Source organism: Microtus oregoni, unplaced genomic scaffold, assembly GCF_018167655.1.
Source record: "Microtus oregoni isolate MIOR12 unplaced genomic scaffold, Mior012 000004F_ref0000308, whole genome shotgun sequence".
Lineage (NCBI taxonomy): Eukaryota > Metazoa > Chordata > Mammalia > Rodentia > Cricetidae > Microtus > Microtus oregoni.
Window position 1 is genome coordinate 66,402,156 of NW_024543063.1, and position 19,027 is coordinate 66,421,182.

At 41.0% G+C, this 19,027-nt stretch overlaps 1 protein-coding gene across 1 annotated transcript in view; it reads left to right on the forward strand.

Moving 5' to 3' along the window:
* Window positions 1–19,027, forward strand: part of LOC121447364 (zinc finger protein 809-like) — a 71,212-nt gene that overhangs the window by 38,385 nt on the left and 13,800 nt on the right. The window contains exons 3-5 of the mRNA XM_041650547.1: window positions 4,913–5,197; window positions 15,548–15,674; window positions 18,114–18,206. Coding sequence (XP_041506481.1) covers window positions 4,913–5,197; window positions 15,548–15,674; window positions 18,114–18,206 — 505 coding nt within the window. The remainder of the gene's footprint in view (window positions 1–4,912; window positions 5,198–15,547; window positions 15,675–18,113; window positions 18,207–19,027) is intronic.

Consider the following 19,027-nt stretch of genomic DNA (forward strand, 5'->3'; position numbering starts at 1 on the left):
CCCAGGTGGCAAGCAAGCCATCCACCTTAGCCTGCTCCTTATCACCTTCACCTCTTCAGATTTGCCTCTCTCCACAGGACACGAACCATCCGTTCTCACTCTCTCCCAAATCCCACCACATATTTGCTCACCATCATAGTGCCTGACTACTTGTGTTTCCTCCTTGCTGTCTGGGTCTCCATTTCCTACTATGCCTTACTGGCACTGAAAAGGTCGTAATTTACCCTGGCTACCCCAGGGAGGTGCCCACAGCTGAATCTTATGGAGGCATTTTCTCAATTGAGATTCCCTTCTCTCAGATGACTCTAGTTTGTGTCAAATTGAAATAAAACTAGTCAGGACAATACCTGAAGCTGGTAATATATCAAAATGTATCTCACTACAAATTCTGTCTCTATGCTTTTATGAATGGTCAAATAAGTTTTTACACCCTGCTAAAAATTATGCTTTTAAGATATACTTATATATGATAATGTATATATGTGTGCACATAATATGCATCCATATAGAATGTATATTTATGTGTGTATGTATCATTTAATACAAATATATGTGTGTATACTCACAAACTCATTAAAATTATGCTAAAATAATATACCAGTATTATTTTATATAATAATTATAATTTTATTATGCTATAGTATTAAAATAATGCTACATAACCAGAGTAATAATCTCACATTATATCCTTAAGAAAATGGTTTGATAACAGAGCCAAGAATGAGGCACTTTTAGAAATGATACAGTCGTTACAGACTAATAATGAACAGCTAGATGACAGGATTAATACCATCAAAAATTAAAAGTTACCTGAAAAAAATTAATACTTTTGAAAATGGTAACATTAATTTGACAGACAAAATTGAATCCATGTCAAAGAATACTGAGGAATTGTCTGAAAAAATTTATGTTGTTGAATTTGACAATCAAAATTTGTTAAAAAGTTATGATTGTTTAACAGATAGAGTATCTCTCTATGAAGGCAATCTGTATGCTACCCAATTAATATCCAAGGATGGGGTGTTTTCTTTAAAGGAGAAACTTCAGACCTTGGAATCACATATGAAGAATGAGGACCAAAGGTTAGGTGCCTCAAAGAAATCCCTAGAAATTTATACAGGCCAGGAGATTCAGGCTTTACAAAAGACAGTAGTAAAAAGATTTGAAATGATTGAGGAAATTGTTGGAACCAATGAGTAGGGAAAGAAGGTACAAGGACAGGAGTCAACATTGCCAATAGCTGTCAGAGATGACTTACCCAGGTTTTTAGCTTCCTACCGTGTAATCTACTCTGACAAAGCATCAAGTTCGAAAATCCCAAAATGATCCAAAGAAGGTAGATGGATACCTACAGGAATCTAAAAGAACTTAAGCAAGCTGTCATAACTTATGGCTTACATTCTGCACTTGTTAGGGAGATGATAAAGACATGGGCTTCTAGCATTAAGGCAGCACCACATTGCAGGCTTCAGTTAGTTTCAGCAGTCCTGGATGATGGGCCTCAACTAATGTTTAAATGCTATTTCAGAGAAGAGGCTAATATTTTAGAACAACAGGGAAAAGCAAAAGGACTTGAGACTTCTCAAGATCAAATTCTTGGTGAGGGCGCTTATGCTGACCCAAAGGCTCAAGCACTTTATGATGAACAAATCTTGTCCCTATGCCACAAAACAGCCTTAAATGCTTGGGACAGGATTCAAGAACCAGAAAAATGAAGTGAATCATATACCAGGGTTAAACAGGGCCAGAGAAAATCTATAAGTGACTTTTACAAAGATTAACTAAGGCTGTTCAAAAAGGAATAACAGACCCAGATGCTAGGTGACTACTTATTGAATCTCTGCTTTTGAAAATGCCAACATAGAATACAAAAAGATACTTGGGCCTTTAAAGGTTAGATCAGGACTTATGGGTAAATGGATCCTGCACACAATGAATTTTGAGACATTTGACTATAATACTGGATCTTGGGTAGGAAAAGCAGTTTCCAAAGGAATGAGGAAACATCAAAATGCCAAATGTTTTAATTGTGGTAGAATAGGACATCTGAGAAGGGATTGTAGACAAGGAATTCCCAGGAATAATATCTCCTCTGTAAATGGCAAGAATAGGAGGACTCAGCCTTTAGGTATATATAGAAGGTGTGGCAAAAGCCAACATGAGACCAATGAATGCAGATCAACAAAAGACAGACAAGGCAACCTGATACCATTGGGAAACTCCTTGTGAGGCCTTTCACGGGCCCCCAAGTCAAAAGTGATCCACTCATTCCCAGTCACTGTGGAGGGTATGTCTCACCACAAGAAAAAAAATACTGTTCTAGATGATGGAATAAATATGGAGGATAAATCAAAAATTCCAATGGGAAATAGGAAACTTATATTCTGGCAGACTTCTATAAATAATCAAAGACTAAACTAAGAGTGCCTATAAGTGGCATTGTAATTGTGAGTTTTATAGACACAGGTGCGTATGTGAGTATCATTACTCCAGAATTTTGACATCCAAATCAGCCTCTTCAAGAGGCAGATGTTCAATTACTATGAATTGGAACCCTATCTTAAGTCCAGAGAGGCAGAGTTGCATGAGGATTGAACTTTTATATGTATTTGCTAGTTTTACAATTAATATTTATTATTTTTTCATTTTATATAAAATTATAGTATATAGATTATTATTTATTTTTCCCAGTTTGTGCAATATTTGTCCATTTTTAAAAGAAATTTATTTTTTAACAATTTTAGGTTTGTAGGTAGTTCGATGACTTTTTCTTAAACCAACCTAACTGGAATTTCATCAACTCCCTCAACTTCCTATATCTATATAGGTCACTGCTAAACAATTGATGTTACATTTTTAGCACATGCTGAATTGTAGATTTCATTCAGGCTTCTTTAGTTAGTACCTCAATTTTTTGCTCTCTTCATGCATACCAGCCACAATATCAAGGAAACTGTTGTATTTAACAATTGGATCCCCTAGGTTTAACTTTGTTGTCTTATTTCCTTAGAATTTTCTTACTGCTTTGATGACTGTGGCTATGGATTTGGGGAAGAAAGTTCATAGAGTAAAGTAGCAACATGACACATTGATAGAACATAAAGCAATTTATGTATGTTTTCCATAAATAGTCACATATTTTTCCAGGGGTAACTTTATTTGACTACAGAAAGTACTTAAATATCCATCAATCTGTGTACTTTCAAGACTCAGTAGTTTATTTCTCTTTTTCATGGAGTAACACTTTTCCTTTGCTTAACCAATACTGATGTGTTGAATATCTTCTTAATTTCTTATAGTTTTTGATAAAAGCTTTGTACATAGGTAACCATGAAAGCACATATTGGCTGTCAATTCAGAAAATATTTATGAGGATTATATTCTGTGGAAACCTATCATCTTAAAGATCTGTCCACAACAATTGTCAACAAAACAGGCTTAGAAAGTTACATAACCACTGGAAGTGGTTGATTTCTCTTATTGAACATCTCGCACCTCTGATCTTGGCTAATCTTACAACATTTATCACAGATATGTATTGGTATCTTCTTACTGTTGTGTTAGTATCACACTAGTGATAAATATTATTGCAAGTGCCCTGTAACATGCCTCCCAGACCTTGGCTCAGCTGACGCCCTGGTGGAAGTACCATTCAGGCCTTGAAAGCACATAGGCAGCAACTCCTGCCAAAACGATAGCAAAGACCAAATCCATCAAATCTTTCTGGGAAAGTCCCAAATGCACCAACCTTGACCTTTTGCGTTTGTAGCTCTGTTTCTGGCTAATTGTTCTTGCTAACTGCTGTGTCAACCCACCGTATGACTTTTGTGTCTATAAGCCCAGCCCAGGAAAGGTTTAGGCTGCACTGGGCTCTCAGATACACAGTGTAGTCACCATCCAATAAAGACTTCCGATTGGCTTGAGCCACTGTCTGAGTAGTCTTCCCAGCTGGACATCTCACAGCACCCCTAACCGCCTTGCCATGTTGCCTGTCCCTATGAACACTTGTTGGGATATGAATGCTAAGGGCTTGCCAACAGGGGGAAATACAATCAACCAGAGAGATGTAGGAGGCACAGGCAGAGAGCATACGAAGAGAGACTGAATGAGGACAAAGACTAGAGAAAAAAGTGTGTGGGAGTGTTACGTGAAACACATCATTCTGTATACTATTCTAAAATATAATTTAAAAGCTTTAAAATTCTCACAGTTTATTATAACTTCGTGCTTTAGGAAATTGCTTCCATCAAGGTTCAAGTTGTCTCCTCAAAAGAGTAGAATTTTACAGAAATATTATTAAATTGGTCAGACCATTGTTGGATAAGATTCTCTCTCTCTCTCTCTCTCTCTCTCTCTCTCACACACACACACACACACACACACATCTATCTATCTATCATCTATCTCTCTAATATATATCATAAGCTTATATCATAAGTTAAATGTAACTCTACACACACACACACACATCTATCTATCATCTATCTCTCTAATATATATCATAAGCTTATATCATAAGTTAAATGTAACTCTTCCACTGGGGCTAGATTCTACAAAAATTCTAGAAAAATCCAAGACAACCTGTTATTGTTCACTCAATAACCGCTTGGATCCAGCCACTGTCACTCTGGCTCTAGGCGTGAGGTTCTGTCCAATCAGAGACATTAGTGTGAGGCTTGTCCAATCAGGAGCAAAGACCCAGTCTGCTGGGCCCGTTATTGTCTCTGACCAGCCATCTTGGGACCTGTCGTCAGGTACTGCCCCCTATCAGGAGGCCGTTCCTGGACACTTTGTGCTGACCACCAGGCCTGGTGCCTGAGTGGTGCAGGGAGAAACAGAAGCTGGAGATGGTGAGTGAGGCGCGTGCTGAGCGGGAGGGCAGCTGTGCACTCGGTTGCCTGCGGCTGTGCAGTCGGGGCTGAACCGGCTCCGGACAGCCGGACTCCCTGTTGGCTCTCTGCCCCGGGACTGGAGTCCTGTTGCAACCCTCTCTTCGAGTGCTGCCTTGGAGTGCAGCGGTCTTGCCTGGAGGGCACCTGTAACTGGTCGGAAAGCGCCGCTGTTCCGGACAGGACCACAGTGGAACGAGCGGCCGGTGAAACCGCCACGCGGAAGTTGGGACCGGGGTCACACCGGGGGAACTCAAGGGGAGCCCTGTGCCACGAAACCAGGTCTTCTGTCTCAGCTGGGTACTCAGGTCAGGCCCCTAGTTCTTAAACATCCTTTGCAGCATAGGGCTGTGGTTTCCTTCCCCTGCAGCTCTGGGAACTTAAGGGACTGTTATCTTCTGAGTGCTGACAGTCACCCGGCTCGCCGCCTCCTACAACTGCCCCAGTGTTCCAGTCTTTCCCAGATCCCTCCTACCGCCAGGTCCCACCTGCTTCTGTAGCCCTGCTCTGCCTGGGTTTGTGTTTCTGACTGTTCCTCTGAATCTCCAGGATCTTTCATCTCTGGGATGCTGTGACTGCCTCTCTGACTGTTTGAATCTAGTCCTGTATGTCACGTATCCCGTTGGCTCGATTGTCTAGTTCATCTTTCCCTGGGTCTCTCACCACCTCTTCTGCAAGACTCACTTCCTTGAAAAACTGGGTCACTAAGACGAGGTTGGAATCCAGAGGACCACGAGAACCACGTTCTTACTGTTTGAAGCAGATGGTCCCCTCTATCAGCTCGCTCTCTCTCTCTCTCTCTCTCTCTCTCTCTCTCTCTCTCTCTCTCTCTCTCTCTGTGTGTGTGCTTGTGTGCTCTTTTTACTGAAGGTCAACCTAGGGATTGCTAGGCAAACATTTTGCCAAGAGTCACCTGCCCAGTGTTGTTTTGTTTTCTTTGTTGTTATTGTTGGTGGTTTTTTGGTTTGGGTTTTGGTTTTTTGTTTGTTTGGTTTTTGGGAGAGGATCTTATAGGGAGTGCAGGGTGAACTTGGACCTTCCTGCACTGGTCTCCAGAGTAGTTGAGAGCAAAGGCTGGGGCCCTCAGGAGTCTATCCATTTTTTTTTTATTATTAACTTTTTTTTTATTGAGAAAAGGAGAAAAAAAAAACAAGTTTCCACCTCCTCCCAGCCTCCCACTTCCCTCCCCCTCCTCCCACCCTTCTCCCCCTCCTCCCATCCCTCTCCCCCTCCCCCACTCCTCTCCCCCTCCCTCTCCAGTCCAAGGAGCAGTCAGGGTTCCCTGCCCTGTGGTAAGTCCCAGGTCCTCCCCCCTCCGTCCATATCCAGGAAGGTGAACATCCAAACTGGCTAGGCTCCCACAAAGCCAGCACATTACGTAGGATCAAAACCCCGTGCCATTGTCCTTGGCCTCTCATCAGCTCCCATTGTTCTCCATGTTCAGAGAGTCCAGTTTCATCCCATGTTTCTTCAGTCACAGTCCAACTGGCCTTGGTGAGCTCCCAATAGATCAGCTCCACTGTCTCAGTGGGTGGGTGCACCCCTCGTGGTCCCGACTTCCTTGCTCATGTTCTCCCTCCTTCCGCCCCTCACTGGGACCTTAGGAGCTCAGTCCAGTGCTCCAGTGTGGGTCTCCGTCTCTATCTCCAACCATCACCAGATGAAGGTTCTATGATGATATGCAAGATATTCGTCAGTATTGCTATAGGACAGGGTCATTTCAGGTTCCCTATCCTCAGCTGCCCAAGGAACTAATTGGGGACCTCGGCTTGGGCACCTGGGAGCCACTCTAGGTTCAAGTCTCTTGCCACCCCTAAGGTGGCTCCCTTAACTAAGAATTGTGCTTCCGTGCTCCCCTATCCAACCTTCCTTTATCCCAATCCTCCTTTTTCCCCAAGTTCCCCCCATCCTCCCCTTCTCCCTTTTCTCTCCCCATCTCCCCTTACCCCCATCCCACCCCAGCCCCAAGATCCCAATTTTCTCCCTGGCAATTTAGTCTACTTCCCATAGCCAAGAGGACAACTATATGTTTTTCCTTTGGTTCACCTTCTTACTTAGCTTCTTTAGAATCACCAGTTGTAGACTCCGTGACCCTTATTTATGGCTAGAAACCAATTATGAGTGAGTACATCCCATATTCATCTTTTTGGGTCTGGGTTACCTCAATCAGGATAGTGTTTTCTATTTCCATCCATTTGCATGCAAAATTCGAGAAGTCATTGTTTTTTACCGCAGCGTAGTACTCTAATGTGTAGATATTCCACACTTTCTTCATCCATTCTTCCATTGAAGGGCATCTAGGTTGTTTCCAGGTTCTGGCTATTACAAATAATACTGCTATGAACATAGTTGAACAAATGCTCTTGTCATATGATAGGGCATCTCTTGGGTATATTCCCAGGATTTGTATTGCTGGGTCCAGGGGTAGGTTGATCCCGAATTTCCTGAGAAACCGAAACACCGATTTCCAAAGAGGTTGCACAAGATTGCATTCCCACCAGCAATGGATGAGGGTACCCCTTCCTCCACAGCCTCTCCAGCAAAGGCTATCATTGGAGTTTTTTATTTTAGCCATTCTGACAGGTGTAAGATGATATCTCAAAGTTGTTTTGATTTGCATTTCCCTGATCACTAAGGAGGTTGAGCATGAGCTTAAGTGTCTTTTGGCCATTTGAACTTCCTCTGCTGAGAATTCTCTGTTCAGTTCAGTGCCCCATTTTTTAATTGGGTTAATTAGCATTTTAAAGTCTAGTTTCCTGAGTTCTCTATATATTTTGGAGATCAGACCTTTGTCAGTTGCGGGGTTGGTGAAGATCTTCTCCCAGTCAGTAGGTTGCCTTTTTGTCTTAGTGACAGTGTCCTTTGCTTTACAGAAGCTTCTCAGTTTTAGTAGTCCCATTTATTCAATGTTGCCCTTAATGTCTGTGCTGTTGGGGTTACACATAGGAAGCGATCTCCTGTGCCCATCTGTTATAGGGTACTTTCCACTTTCTCTTCTATCAGGCTCAATGTGTTCTGACGGATAGTGAGGTCTTTAATCCATCTGGACTTGAGTTTTGTGCATGGTGATAGATATGGGTCTATTTTCATTCTTCTACAGGTTGACATCCAGTTATGCCAGCACCATTTGTTGACGATGCTTTCTTTCTTCCATTGTATACTTTTGGCTCCTTTATCAAAAATGAGGTGTTCATAGGTTTGTGGGTTAAAATTCGGGTCTTCTATACGATTCCATTGGTCGACTTCTCTGTTTTTATGCCAGTACCACACTGTTTTCATCACTGTAGCTCTGTAATAGAGTTTGAAGTCAGGGATGGTAATGCCTCCAGACAATCCTTTATTGTATAGGATTGTTTTGGCTATCCTAGGTTTTCTGTTTTTCCATATAAAGTTGTTTATTGTCCTCTCAAGATCTGTGAAGAATTTTAATGGGACCTTGATGGGGATTGCATTGAATCTATAAATTGCCTTTGGTAGAATTGCCATTTTTACTATGTTGATCCTCCCAATCCAAGAGCAAGGGAGGTCCTTCCATTTTCTGGTATACTCCTCAGTTTCTTTCTTCAATGCCTTAAAGTTCTTGTCAAATAGATCTTTCACTTCCTTGGTTAGAGTTACCCCAAGATATTTTATGCTTTTTGTGGCTCTCATGAAAGTTGAAGCTTCTCTGATTTCCCTCTCTGCTTCCATATCCTTTGTGTATAAGAGGGCAACTGATTTTTTGGAGTTGATCTTGTATCCTGCCACATTACTAAAGCTGTTTATCAGCTGTAAAAGTTCTTTGGTGGAGTTTTGGGGGTCGCTTAAGTACACTATCATATCATCTGCAAATAACAAAAGTTTCACTTCCTCCTTTCCAATTCGAATCCCCTTGATCCCCTTATGTTGTCTTATTGCTATTGCTAATACTTCAAGCACTATATTGAAGAGGTATGGCGAGAGTGGACAGCCTTGTCGTGTTCCTGAGTTAAGTGGGATGGCTTTGAGTTTCTCCCCATTTAATTTGATGTTAGTTGTCGGCTTGCTGTATATAGATTTTATTTTATTTAGGTATGACCCTTGTATCCCTAATCTCTCCAATACTTTTATCATAAAGGGATGTTGAATTTTGTCAAATGCTTTTTCAGCATCTAATGAAATGATCATATGGTTTTTTTCTTTCAGTTTATTTATATGATGGATTACATTGATAGATTTTCATATGTTGAACCAGCCTTGCAACCCTGGGATGAAGCCTACTTGATCATAATGGATAATTTTTCTAATGTGTTCTTGGATTCGGTTTGCCAGTATTTTATTGAGGATTTTTGCATCGATGTTCATGAGTGAGATTGGTGTATAATTCTCTTTCTTGGTTGAGTCTTTGTGCGGTTTTGGTATCAGAGTAACTGTAGCTTCATAAAAGGAATTTGGCAATGCCTCTTCTGTTTCTATATTGTGAAATACATTAAGGAGTATAGGTATTAGGTCTTCTTGGAAGTTCTGGTAGAATTCCGCATTGAAACCATCTGTTCCTGGGCTTTTTTTGGTAGGGAGGTTTTTGATAACCTCTTCTAATTCTTCGCCTCTAACAGGTCTATTTAGATTGTTCACCTGGTCCTGGTTTAACTTTGGTATATGGTATTTATCTAAAAAAGTGTCCATTTCCTTTACATTTTCCAGTTTTGTGGCATATAGGCTTTTGTAGTAAGATCTAATGATTCTCTGAATTTCCTCTGTGTCTGTGGTTATGTCCCCCTTTTCATTTCTGATCTTATTAATTTGTGTGTTCTCTCTCTGCCGTTTGATTAGTTTGGATAGGGGTTTGTCAATCTTGTTGATTTTCTCCAGGAACCACCTTTTTGTTTCATTGATTCTTTGTATTGTTTTCTGTGTTTCTATTTTGTTGATTTCAGCCCTCAGTTTGATTATTTCCAGTCTTCTACTCCTCCTAGGTGAGTCTGCTTCTTTTTTTTCTAGAGCTTTCAGGTGGGCTGTTAAGTCTCCAGTGTGAGCTTTCTCTGTTTTCCTTAAGTGGGCACTTAGTGCTATGAACTTTCCTCTTAGGACTGCTTTCATAGTGTCCCATAAGTTTAAGTATGTTGTTTCTTTATTTTCATTGAATTCCAGGAAGACTTTAATTTCTTTCTTAATTTCTTCCTTAATCCAGGTATCGTTCAGTAGTTGACTGTTCAGTTTCCATGAATTTGTAGGCTTTCTGGGGGTAGCATTGTTGTTGAATTCTAACTTTAATCCATGGTGATCTGATAAGACACAGGTGGTTACTAATATTTTTTTGTAACGGTGGATGTTTGCTTTGTTACCGACTATGTGGTCGATTTTTGAGAAGGTTCCATGAGCTGCAGAGAAGAAGGTATATTCTTTCCTCTTTGGGTGGAATGTTCTATAGATGTCTGTTAAGTCCATTTGATCCATTACCTCCATTAATTCTCTTATTTCTCTGTTAGGTTTCTGTCTGATTGACCTGTCCATTGGTGAGAGAGGAGTGTTGACGTTTCCTACTATTTGTGTGTGCGGTTTGATGGCTGTCTTGAGTTTTAGCAATATTTCTTTTATGTACGTGGTTGCTTTTATATTAGGGGCATAGATGTTCAGGATTGAGACTTCATCCTGATGAACTGTTCCTGTTATGAGTATAAAATGCCCCTCTCCATCTCTTCTGATTGATCTAAGTTTGAAGTCAACTTTGTTAGAGATTAGTATGGCCACACCTGCTTGTTTCTTAAGTCCATTTGCTTGATAAGCCTTTTCCCAGCCCTTTACTCTGAGTAGGTGTCTGTCTTTGAGGTGTGTTTCTTGTAAACAGCAGAATGTTGTATCCTGTTTTCGTATCCAATCTCTTAGCCTGTGCCTTCTTATAGGTGAGTTGAGTCCATTGACATTAAGTGATATTAATGACCAGTGGTTGTTAACTCCGGTCATTTTTTTAGTTGTAGAGTTTGTGTGTTTCCCTTCTTTGATTTGTGTTGGTGAAGGGTCTCTAGATGTCTCTAGATGTCTGAGTTATTGTGGTCATTGTTGGACTCCTTGGTTAGTGATTTTCCTTCTATTACTTTCTGTAAGGCTGGATTTGTGGCTGCGTATTGTTTAAATTTGTTTTATCCTGGAAAATTTTATTTTCTCCATTTATAGTGAACAAAAGCTTGGCTGGGTATAGTAATCTGGGCTTGCATCCATGGTCTCTCAGTTTCTGCAGTACATCTATCCAGAACCTTCTGGCTTTCATGGTTTCCATGGAGAAGTCAGGTGTAAGTCTGATAGGTTTACCTTTATAAGTAATTTGGCCTTTTTCCTTTGCAGCTCTTAATATTCTTTCCTTATTCTGTATGCTTTGTGTTTTGATAATTATATGGCGAGGGTATGTTTTTTTTTGATCCAGCCTATTCGGTGTTCTGTATGCTTCTTGAACCTTCATAGGTATATCTTTCTTTAGGTTGGGAAAGTTTTCTTCTATAATTTTATTCAATATATTTTCTGGACCATTGAGCTGCACTTCTTCTCCTTCTTCTACTCCTATTATTCTTAGGTTTGGTCTTTTTATTGTGTCCCATATTTCCTGAATGTTTTGTGATGAGAGTTTGTTGGACTTGCTGTTTTCTTTGATCAGTGTGTTTATTTTCTCTATGGTATCTTCAGAATCAGAGATTCTTTCTTCTAACTCTTATATTCTGTTGGTTATGCTTGTTTCTGTAGACTCTGTTTGTTTACTTAAATTTTCCATGTCCAGCCGGCCCTCTGTTTGTGTTTTCTTCTTTGCCTCCATTTCAGTTTTCAAGTCTTGAACTGTTTCCATTATCTGTTTGATTGTTTTTCCTTGGTTTTCTACGGTATCATTCACTGATTTATTCAATTCTTCAAACTTTCTGTTATATTTCTCATCCATTTCTATAAGGGCGTTTTTTACATGTTGTTTAAGGGTGTCAGTCACTTTCATGAAGTCAATCTTTTCTACTTCTTCTTGATTAAGGTGTTCATGTCCTCCCGTTGTGAGGTAGCTGGTTTCTGGTGGCTTCATGTTGCTTTTCAACTTGTTGGGCAAATTCTTGCCTTGGCATCTGCCCATCTCTTCTTCCAAAGCTCCCTTATGGATCTTCTTTTACCGATCAGGTCTCCTTGCCTACCCAACGCTGGCTCTCCCCAACGTTGGCTCTCCTGGCGCCGAGAGATCAGGTCTCCGTGATGGTTGGGCAGCTCACAAACAAAGCGCCTACCCTGCTTGGTGCAGGCAGGCCCTAGAAACAAAGGAACTCCCGCCCCTTTGGGTGCCCCGAGGATTCGGACCCAGTGCCCAGACAGACTGGGCTGGGTGATGTTATATGCCGAAAGAGGGCGGTGGGGCCGAAGTGGGGAGTGTTCTGGATGGAAGCTGGGTGGGCTAGGAAGAAAGAGGCGGTATGCAGGGAGTAGAAGCCCTGCCGAGAGCCCAAGAAGGATAGGGGGCCAAGGAACCTCTGAGCTCCCCGTCCCAGGCTGGTGCCACGGTGCCAGAAACTCACCCCAACGCTGGCTCTCCTGGCGCCAAGAGATCAGGCCTCAGTGCTGGTTGGGCAGGTCGCAAACAAAGCGCCTACCTTGCTTGGTGCAGGCAGGCCATAGAAACAAAGTGAGTCTATCTACTTCTTTTGTGGAAGCAACCAACGGAGCCCCGGTCAAGAATTGGCATTTTTCAGGCCTCCAGGTACTAACTACCTTTCTCCTCCCCTTCCCCCAGTTGCACACTGGCCTCCTGTACATATGACTAGAGGCAGATCTGGAGCCAGTTGGAGATGCACAGAATCCATGAACGGGTCTGCCCTTCATGACCCCTGAACTTTGCCAAGAGTCCTCTGCATATAAGAGGATGCCTAAGGAATCCCCAAAGAGGTAGCAAAAGATGTGTAGACAGGTACATAGATGATGACCCTGACCGCTCCCTCCCCTCCCAAAACAAAAAGCACTGATAAATCTGTTAGCTACCGTTAGAGCCCCAGGACCAACCTCTGGGGGGTGAGGGTGGGGTTCTTCAGTTCTACTTCTCACACCTGGGAGGTCAGGGCAATGGTGAGCAGACACTGTTGGTGGGGAATGACTCAGAAGCACTGGAGTTGTCGAGTGTAGAATAGGCACATTCCTCCACTCTGAAAAAGGCCACTGCTAAGGTCTTGAGTCCTGGTGTGTCAGTCACAGGAGGCAGGGGAAAAAGATAAAAGAGGCTCCCTAAGAAAAACAGGGACTGCACTCAAAACCTGGCCAGGGTCTGCACGCCTTCTCTGTCTGGACCTGTATGTCTGCAAATGCGTTCCTACAAACCTTTCCCTTCCCTTTTTAATTGTATTATTAATTTGAGGGTATTATTTCTTTTCTGCCCGCACTCTGAGGGTTAATATTGTTTACAGTCTATTAGCTCAGGCTTCTTATTAACTAGCTCTTACAATTTAAAATAACCCATTTCTATTATTTTATATTTTACCATGAGACTTGGGACTTGTTACCTCATATCTTGCTTCTCTGGTGGCTGGTGTGGGAAATCCTTCTGTATATATGTTGCTTTTATTGGTTAATGAATAAAGAAGTTTCTTGGGCCTATGGCAGGATAGAATAGAACAAGACAGGAATTGCGAGCAGAGATAGAAAAGAAGGCAGAGTCGAATAGATACCATGCAGCTGCCAAAGGAGACGGATGCTCTGGAACCTTACCAGTAAACCATGAGCCTTGTGGTAAGATATAAAATAATAGGAACGGGTTAATTTAAGGTATAAGAGTTAGTTAATAAGAATTCTAAGCTAATAGGCCAAACAGTGTTTTAATTAATAGTTTCAGTGTGATTATTTTAGGTCTGAGCGGCTGGAAAACAAACGAGCAGCCTGTCTACAGGCGGCTGCTGGCATCTCTGACTCTGTCTTCTTTTCCCTTGTGTCTTTGCTTGGGTTTCCTGCCTGGCTCTATTCTGCCTGGCTATTGACCAAATAACCTTCTTTATTAACCATTGGCCATAAAACATACTCACAGGAAGATTTTAACTTTAACATAGTAAAATTACATATAACCAAACAGTTATCATACAAGAATTACAGTATAATATTTAGTTTATTTGTTTTTGGCAAAATTAAAGGAAATATTTTATTATCTATCCTATCTTTGTGAGCCTAACATTTTATATCTAATTTCTTTTGTCATAACTAGGAGAATTGTAACTAACTAGTCTTAAACTCCATTAATGACCCCAGAAGGATATAATAATACCTCTGTAAACTAGAAGTACATTGTAAGTAACTTCCAAAATTCTAGAAGTGATAGAAGTTCTTCTGTAACATTGGGTCATCCATGTTCAGCCTATAGGCCTAGAGGGTCTGGCAGACTTCTCAGTGAAGCAAGACATTTGAAATTGTCCTTTCTATATTGGCACTTTGTCAATCATTTTCTTTTGTGTCCTGCAGAATGTCTGGCAGGCTCTTCCATGAAACAGGAACCCTGAAGAACTATCCCATCTTGTTTTGCCAATTTCAGCAGTCACTTTTCTGTGTTATACAGCATGCTGTCAAACAGTCCAGTTGAGAGCACTTTCTTGCCCAAATGGCTACCTTGCCACAATGAAAACAAACTCCATAGGGAACTTCTTTGATGCCCATCATCCTCTTGAAGTAATTGATGCTGCCAGGAACAGATGTGTCTCACTGTCAAGAAAAGTCTAAATTCTTAGAACATTTTATATGCCATATTCTGTAGGTGTTTGAAGATTACCTATCCATCTGAAATATATCTCTGTATATCTAGAAAACCTAACTAATATGACTATAAGTTTGACTATTATAGATGACTACTAATTTGTTTTTTATCTGTTTTTTTTGTTTTTTTTATTTTATTTATTCTTTGGCAATTTCATACATAGATACAATGTATCTTGGTCATAGACACTTCCAATCCCTCTTCCCATTCCCCAACACATGCCCCTCCCATCTTCATGTCTTTTTTTTTTGTCTTTTTTAATTGTTTTTGTTTTTTGAGCTATACTTTTTTCTCTGCTCCTGTCCCTTCCTCCTCCTCCCCTCCTCTCCTTCCCATGACTCCCATGTGACTACTAATTTGTATTTCTTAGCTATATATTACATTTTAAATGAGCTGTATAAATATAATACCTTAACCAAGGGTAGAAATATACACAAAGTATAACAAAATTGACCTTAAATTTGTATCAATAAACCAAAATCCATCCCAATGTAAAGTATTTGAGATTAACAGGTTTTTTTGAATTAAAATAAATTTAATAATCTACCTTTCTAATTATTTTTATATCATAGTCCCATTTTTTTTCATAGTCCCATTTTTTAAAGGAAGAGATTAAATATGACCATTAATCATTTATAATCAATCTCCTTTAACAAACATTTATAAATAGTATTTTGGGAATTTGGTAGTAGTTTTCTACCAAACTACTACTTGCTCCTGCTTATTGGGAGCATTGGTAATGTTATGGGGATCCTGAGAAAGTTTGGGATTATGGGTAAATCTTAGCTGTACTAGTCTGTGAGGCTATATTGTCTCAGCCAGTTGCCTTGAAGCTGTTCTGGATGTTGGGTCACCTGGGCTATGATTCCCATTGGAGACCTCTCAGGGGTCTTACTTGATCAAACCATAGTCCTACCCCTCAGCCCCTTTTGTTCCTCATCTGTCATTACAGGGATCAGTGTCATTTGAGGACGTAGCTGTGGACTTCACGTGGCAGGAGTGGAAGAAGCTGGATGCTGCTCAGAGGACGCTCTACAGGGATGTGATGCTGGAGACCTACAGCAGCCTGGTGTTTGTGGGTGAGGCTAACCTCTGTAAACCTACTAGCTTTCTGCTTGGTGATAAGTGAGAGAACATGGCTCACTGCTCATAGTAAGTTGATAGGCATGTTAGGAGACACACTCCCATGCGTATTCATGTAGGACAGTGTGTCTTTGCGATACACTTGCTGGTGTGTAATAATCAGATGATGGTAGCTGGTGAGTCTGTCTGCTCAGATATCCTTTGTATGAGGATCATCTAAAACTTCCTGACAGCTGTTATGAAATACTCAGGTAGTTTGGCAGGTATATATTCACCAATGTACTACTGAGCACTCCAGGTTTCTCGTTCCTTCCAAAGGCACCCCAGTGGCTACACACATCTTTTTATCTGTGGCTTTCTCCTGCATCTTTTCCACACTCTAGTGACCAGTACTTGAGAGCGTTGTGGTAAATTATAGCTTGTAAGCCTGACGGGAACATGCCAGGTTCTGTTTCTGTGCCTGTCGCATTTTACTTATGTCCTCTGCCATTGCTGGGGAGACAGAATAAAAGCTCCGTGCATTTTTATCTATTTTGATGAATAAACGAGTTTCATCCAGCATACAGCAAAGATGAATCTCAAGCAGCTCCTACTGAAAACTCTGAACCCCGAGGATGAGCAGACACATTCCCTCACGGAATCTGTTGCGTGATTGTGTGAGTCTTGTGAGGGGGTGTTACCAGCCCCTTCTCCTTCATGGGAGACCTAGGTATCTGCTCTCTGGTTCTCCTTACCTCATTACCACCGCTGTGGCTAAGCCTCCTGCAGCTGAGAGCACAGCTGCAGCTCATTTCAGGCTATCCTGTCAATCACAAAACTCCCCTCCAGCTGTGTCCATGCCACCATGCCCATGCAGGTGTGTGTATGCCACATTCTCTCTACCACTTCTTTTGTTGAGCATCCCCGACTTGACTATGTATCGTGGGTTATGTGAATAGTGCTACAGCAATGAGGATGGTGCAAGTTTCTCTGCAAAAATGTCTATGCTTATTCACACACATACTTAACAGTGGGAGACTATTGCTATGTAGTATTTCCATATTTTGTTTCGTTTGTTTGACACAGGTCTCGTGTATGTCACACTGGATTTGTATTTCTTATATAGCACAGTTTGAATTTCTGATCTAGGAATCAAGTATGTGAGACCAGCGCTGGTTTATTTGGTGCTTAGACTGAAATCAGGACTTCTTGACTACTGGACAAGTGCCCTGATGATGAGCTACTTCTCCAGTCCCTGTATTTATATTTTAAGGAAACATAAAAATGTATTTCTTTCTTCTTTCTTTTTTTTCTTTTTTTTGGGGGGAGGGGGTTCAAGGCAGGTTTTCTCTGTGTAGTCCTGTCTGTCCTGGAACTCACTTTGTATACCGGGCTGGGCTTGAACTCACAGGCATCCACCTGCCTCTGCCTTTCATGCATTTCTTATTATCGATATTAATTTATATTCCTGGCATCAGATTCTGAAACTTCCAGTTGATTTTGTGTTTTGTTGGGAACTTGAAACCTTTGTTCACTGCATTATCACTGTCCAGGTTCAATTTTGCAGTTATTCTAATGGCCAAGTGCAAGGTCACAGTTAAGAACTCCGGGAAAATTTATGGCTGGTTCTTTTTAAAACCACTATCTCTGTCTAGGATGTCCTAAGTAGCATTTAAGTTGGATTTTTTTTTAAACTCTTTTAGAGACCAGCCATCCACCTCCCAAATAATCAGAAACTTATTCTAGTTGTGAATGTCCAGACTTAGCTTGGCTTATTTGTAGTTAGCTTTTCTTAACTCATATTATCCCTCCTACCTTTTCTCTCGGGGTTTTTACCTTTCCCCATTCTATTCCATTCTTTCCTTCTTACTCCATGGCTGGTTGTGTGGCTGGGAGTTTGGGCCCCTGGAATCTTGCTCTCCTTCTCCTCTCTTGTTCCTTTCTCATCTGTGTCTTCCTCAGCCTAGATTTCTCCTTTTTATTCTCTCTACAGACCAGTCCCACCTATCCTTTCTCCTGCCTAGCTATTAGCCAGACAGCTCTTCATTAGACCAATCCGGTGTTTTAGGTAGGCAAAGTGACACAGCTTTACAGAGTTAAATGAATGCAACATAAAAGAATGCAACTCATCTTTGCATCACCAAACAAATGTTCCACAGCACAGATGAATATAGCACAGTTTAAATAATATTCTGCATCAAAACTGTCTTTCCAGCTTCATCTTTTTGTTTCCTCTTGTCATCTGCTTATTGAAATTTTAAAAATTATGTTGCATAATTTACTGTGTATTGTGTTGCTTGGGAGTAATATTCCAAAGACTAAAGAACATGAGTGTAAAACTAGCAAATTTGAATGCATTAACCATAATGCAAATCAAAAAATGGGGTTGTTTTCTTCTTTCTTCAGTGGACTTGACAGTACTCTGACGCCATGTCTGTATGATTCCCTGTTTGCAGGGCACTGCACAGCCAAACCTGAGTTGATCATTAAGTTGGAGCATGGATTTGGGCCTTGGAGTAAAGCAGAAGCCTCAGTCTGGAACTTTCCAGGTCTGTGCATGAATACTGGATAAAGGAGATGAGCCGGAAGAGAGATAGCTGGCTGCTGGTCTTAGTGTGCTGTTTTCACCATTGCTGAGGACAGCTGGGCATGGGAACCAGACCCATGACTTTTGCAGTCCTTAGAGAGTTCTCCCTTTTGAGCCACTTCACTGGTTTTGTTGAAGGGAAAATTTATATCTATGTATTTATATTTTCAACAAATATGTATGTATGTGTATGTATGTATGTGTGTGTATGTATGTGTGTGTGTATGTATGTATGTGTGTATGTATGTATGTGTGTATGTATGTATGTATGTGTGCATGTATGTATGTGTGTATGTATGTGTGTATGTATGTGTGTATGTATGTGTATGTATGCGTGTGTGTATATATGTATGTATGTGTGTATGTATGTATGTGTGTGTATGAATGTATTTATGTGTGTGTGTGTGTGTGTGTGTGTGTATGTATGTATGTATGTATGTGGGGTTTTGTTTAATTGGTTGGTTGATTGCTTTTTCGTCTTCATGACAGGGTTTCACTGTGTAACAACACTACCTGTCCTGGATCTCACTCTGTAGGCCACGATGACTTTGAACTCACAGAGATCTTCCTGCCTCTGTCCCCTGAGTGCTGGGAATAAAGGCATTCACCACCACTGTCCGATGGAAAACAAAATACACATACACACACACAGAGAGAGAGAAAGAGAAAGAGAGAGAGAGAGAGAGAGAGAGAGAGACTGACTTAAAAATAAGACTGAATAACAACAATAATAACAACAAGATCCTGAAAAACTTGAGAGGCTAGCTACGTTGGTGAGTTCTC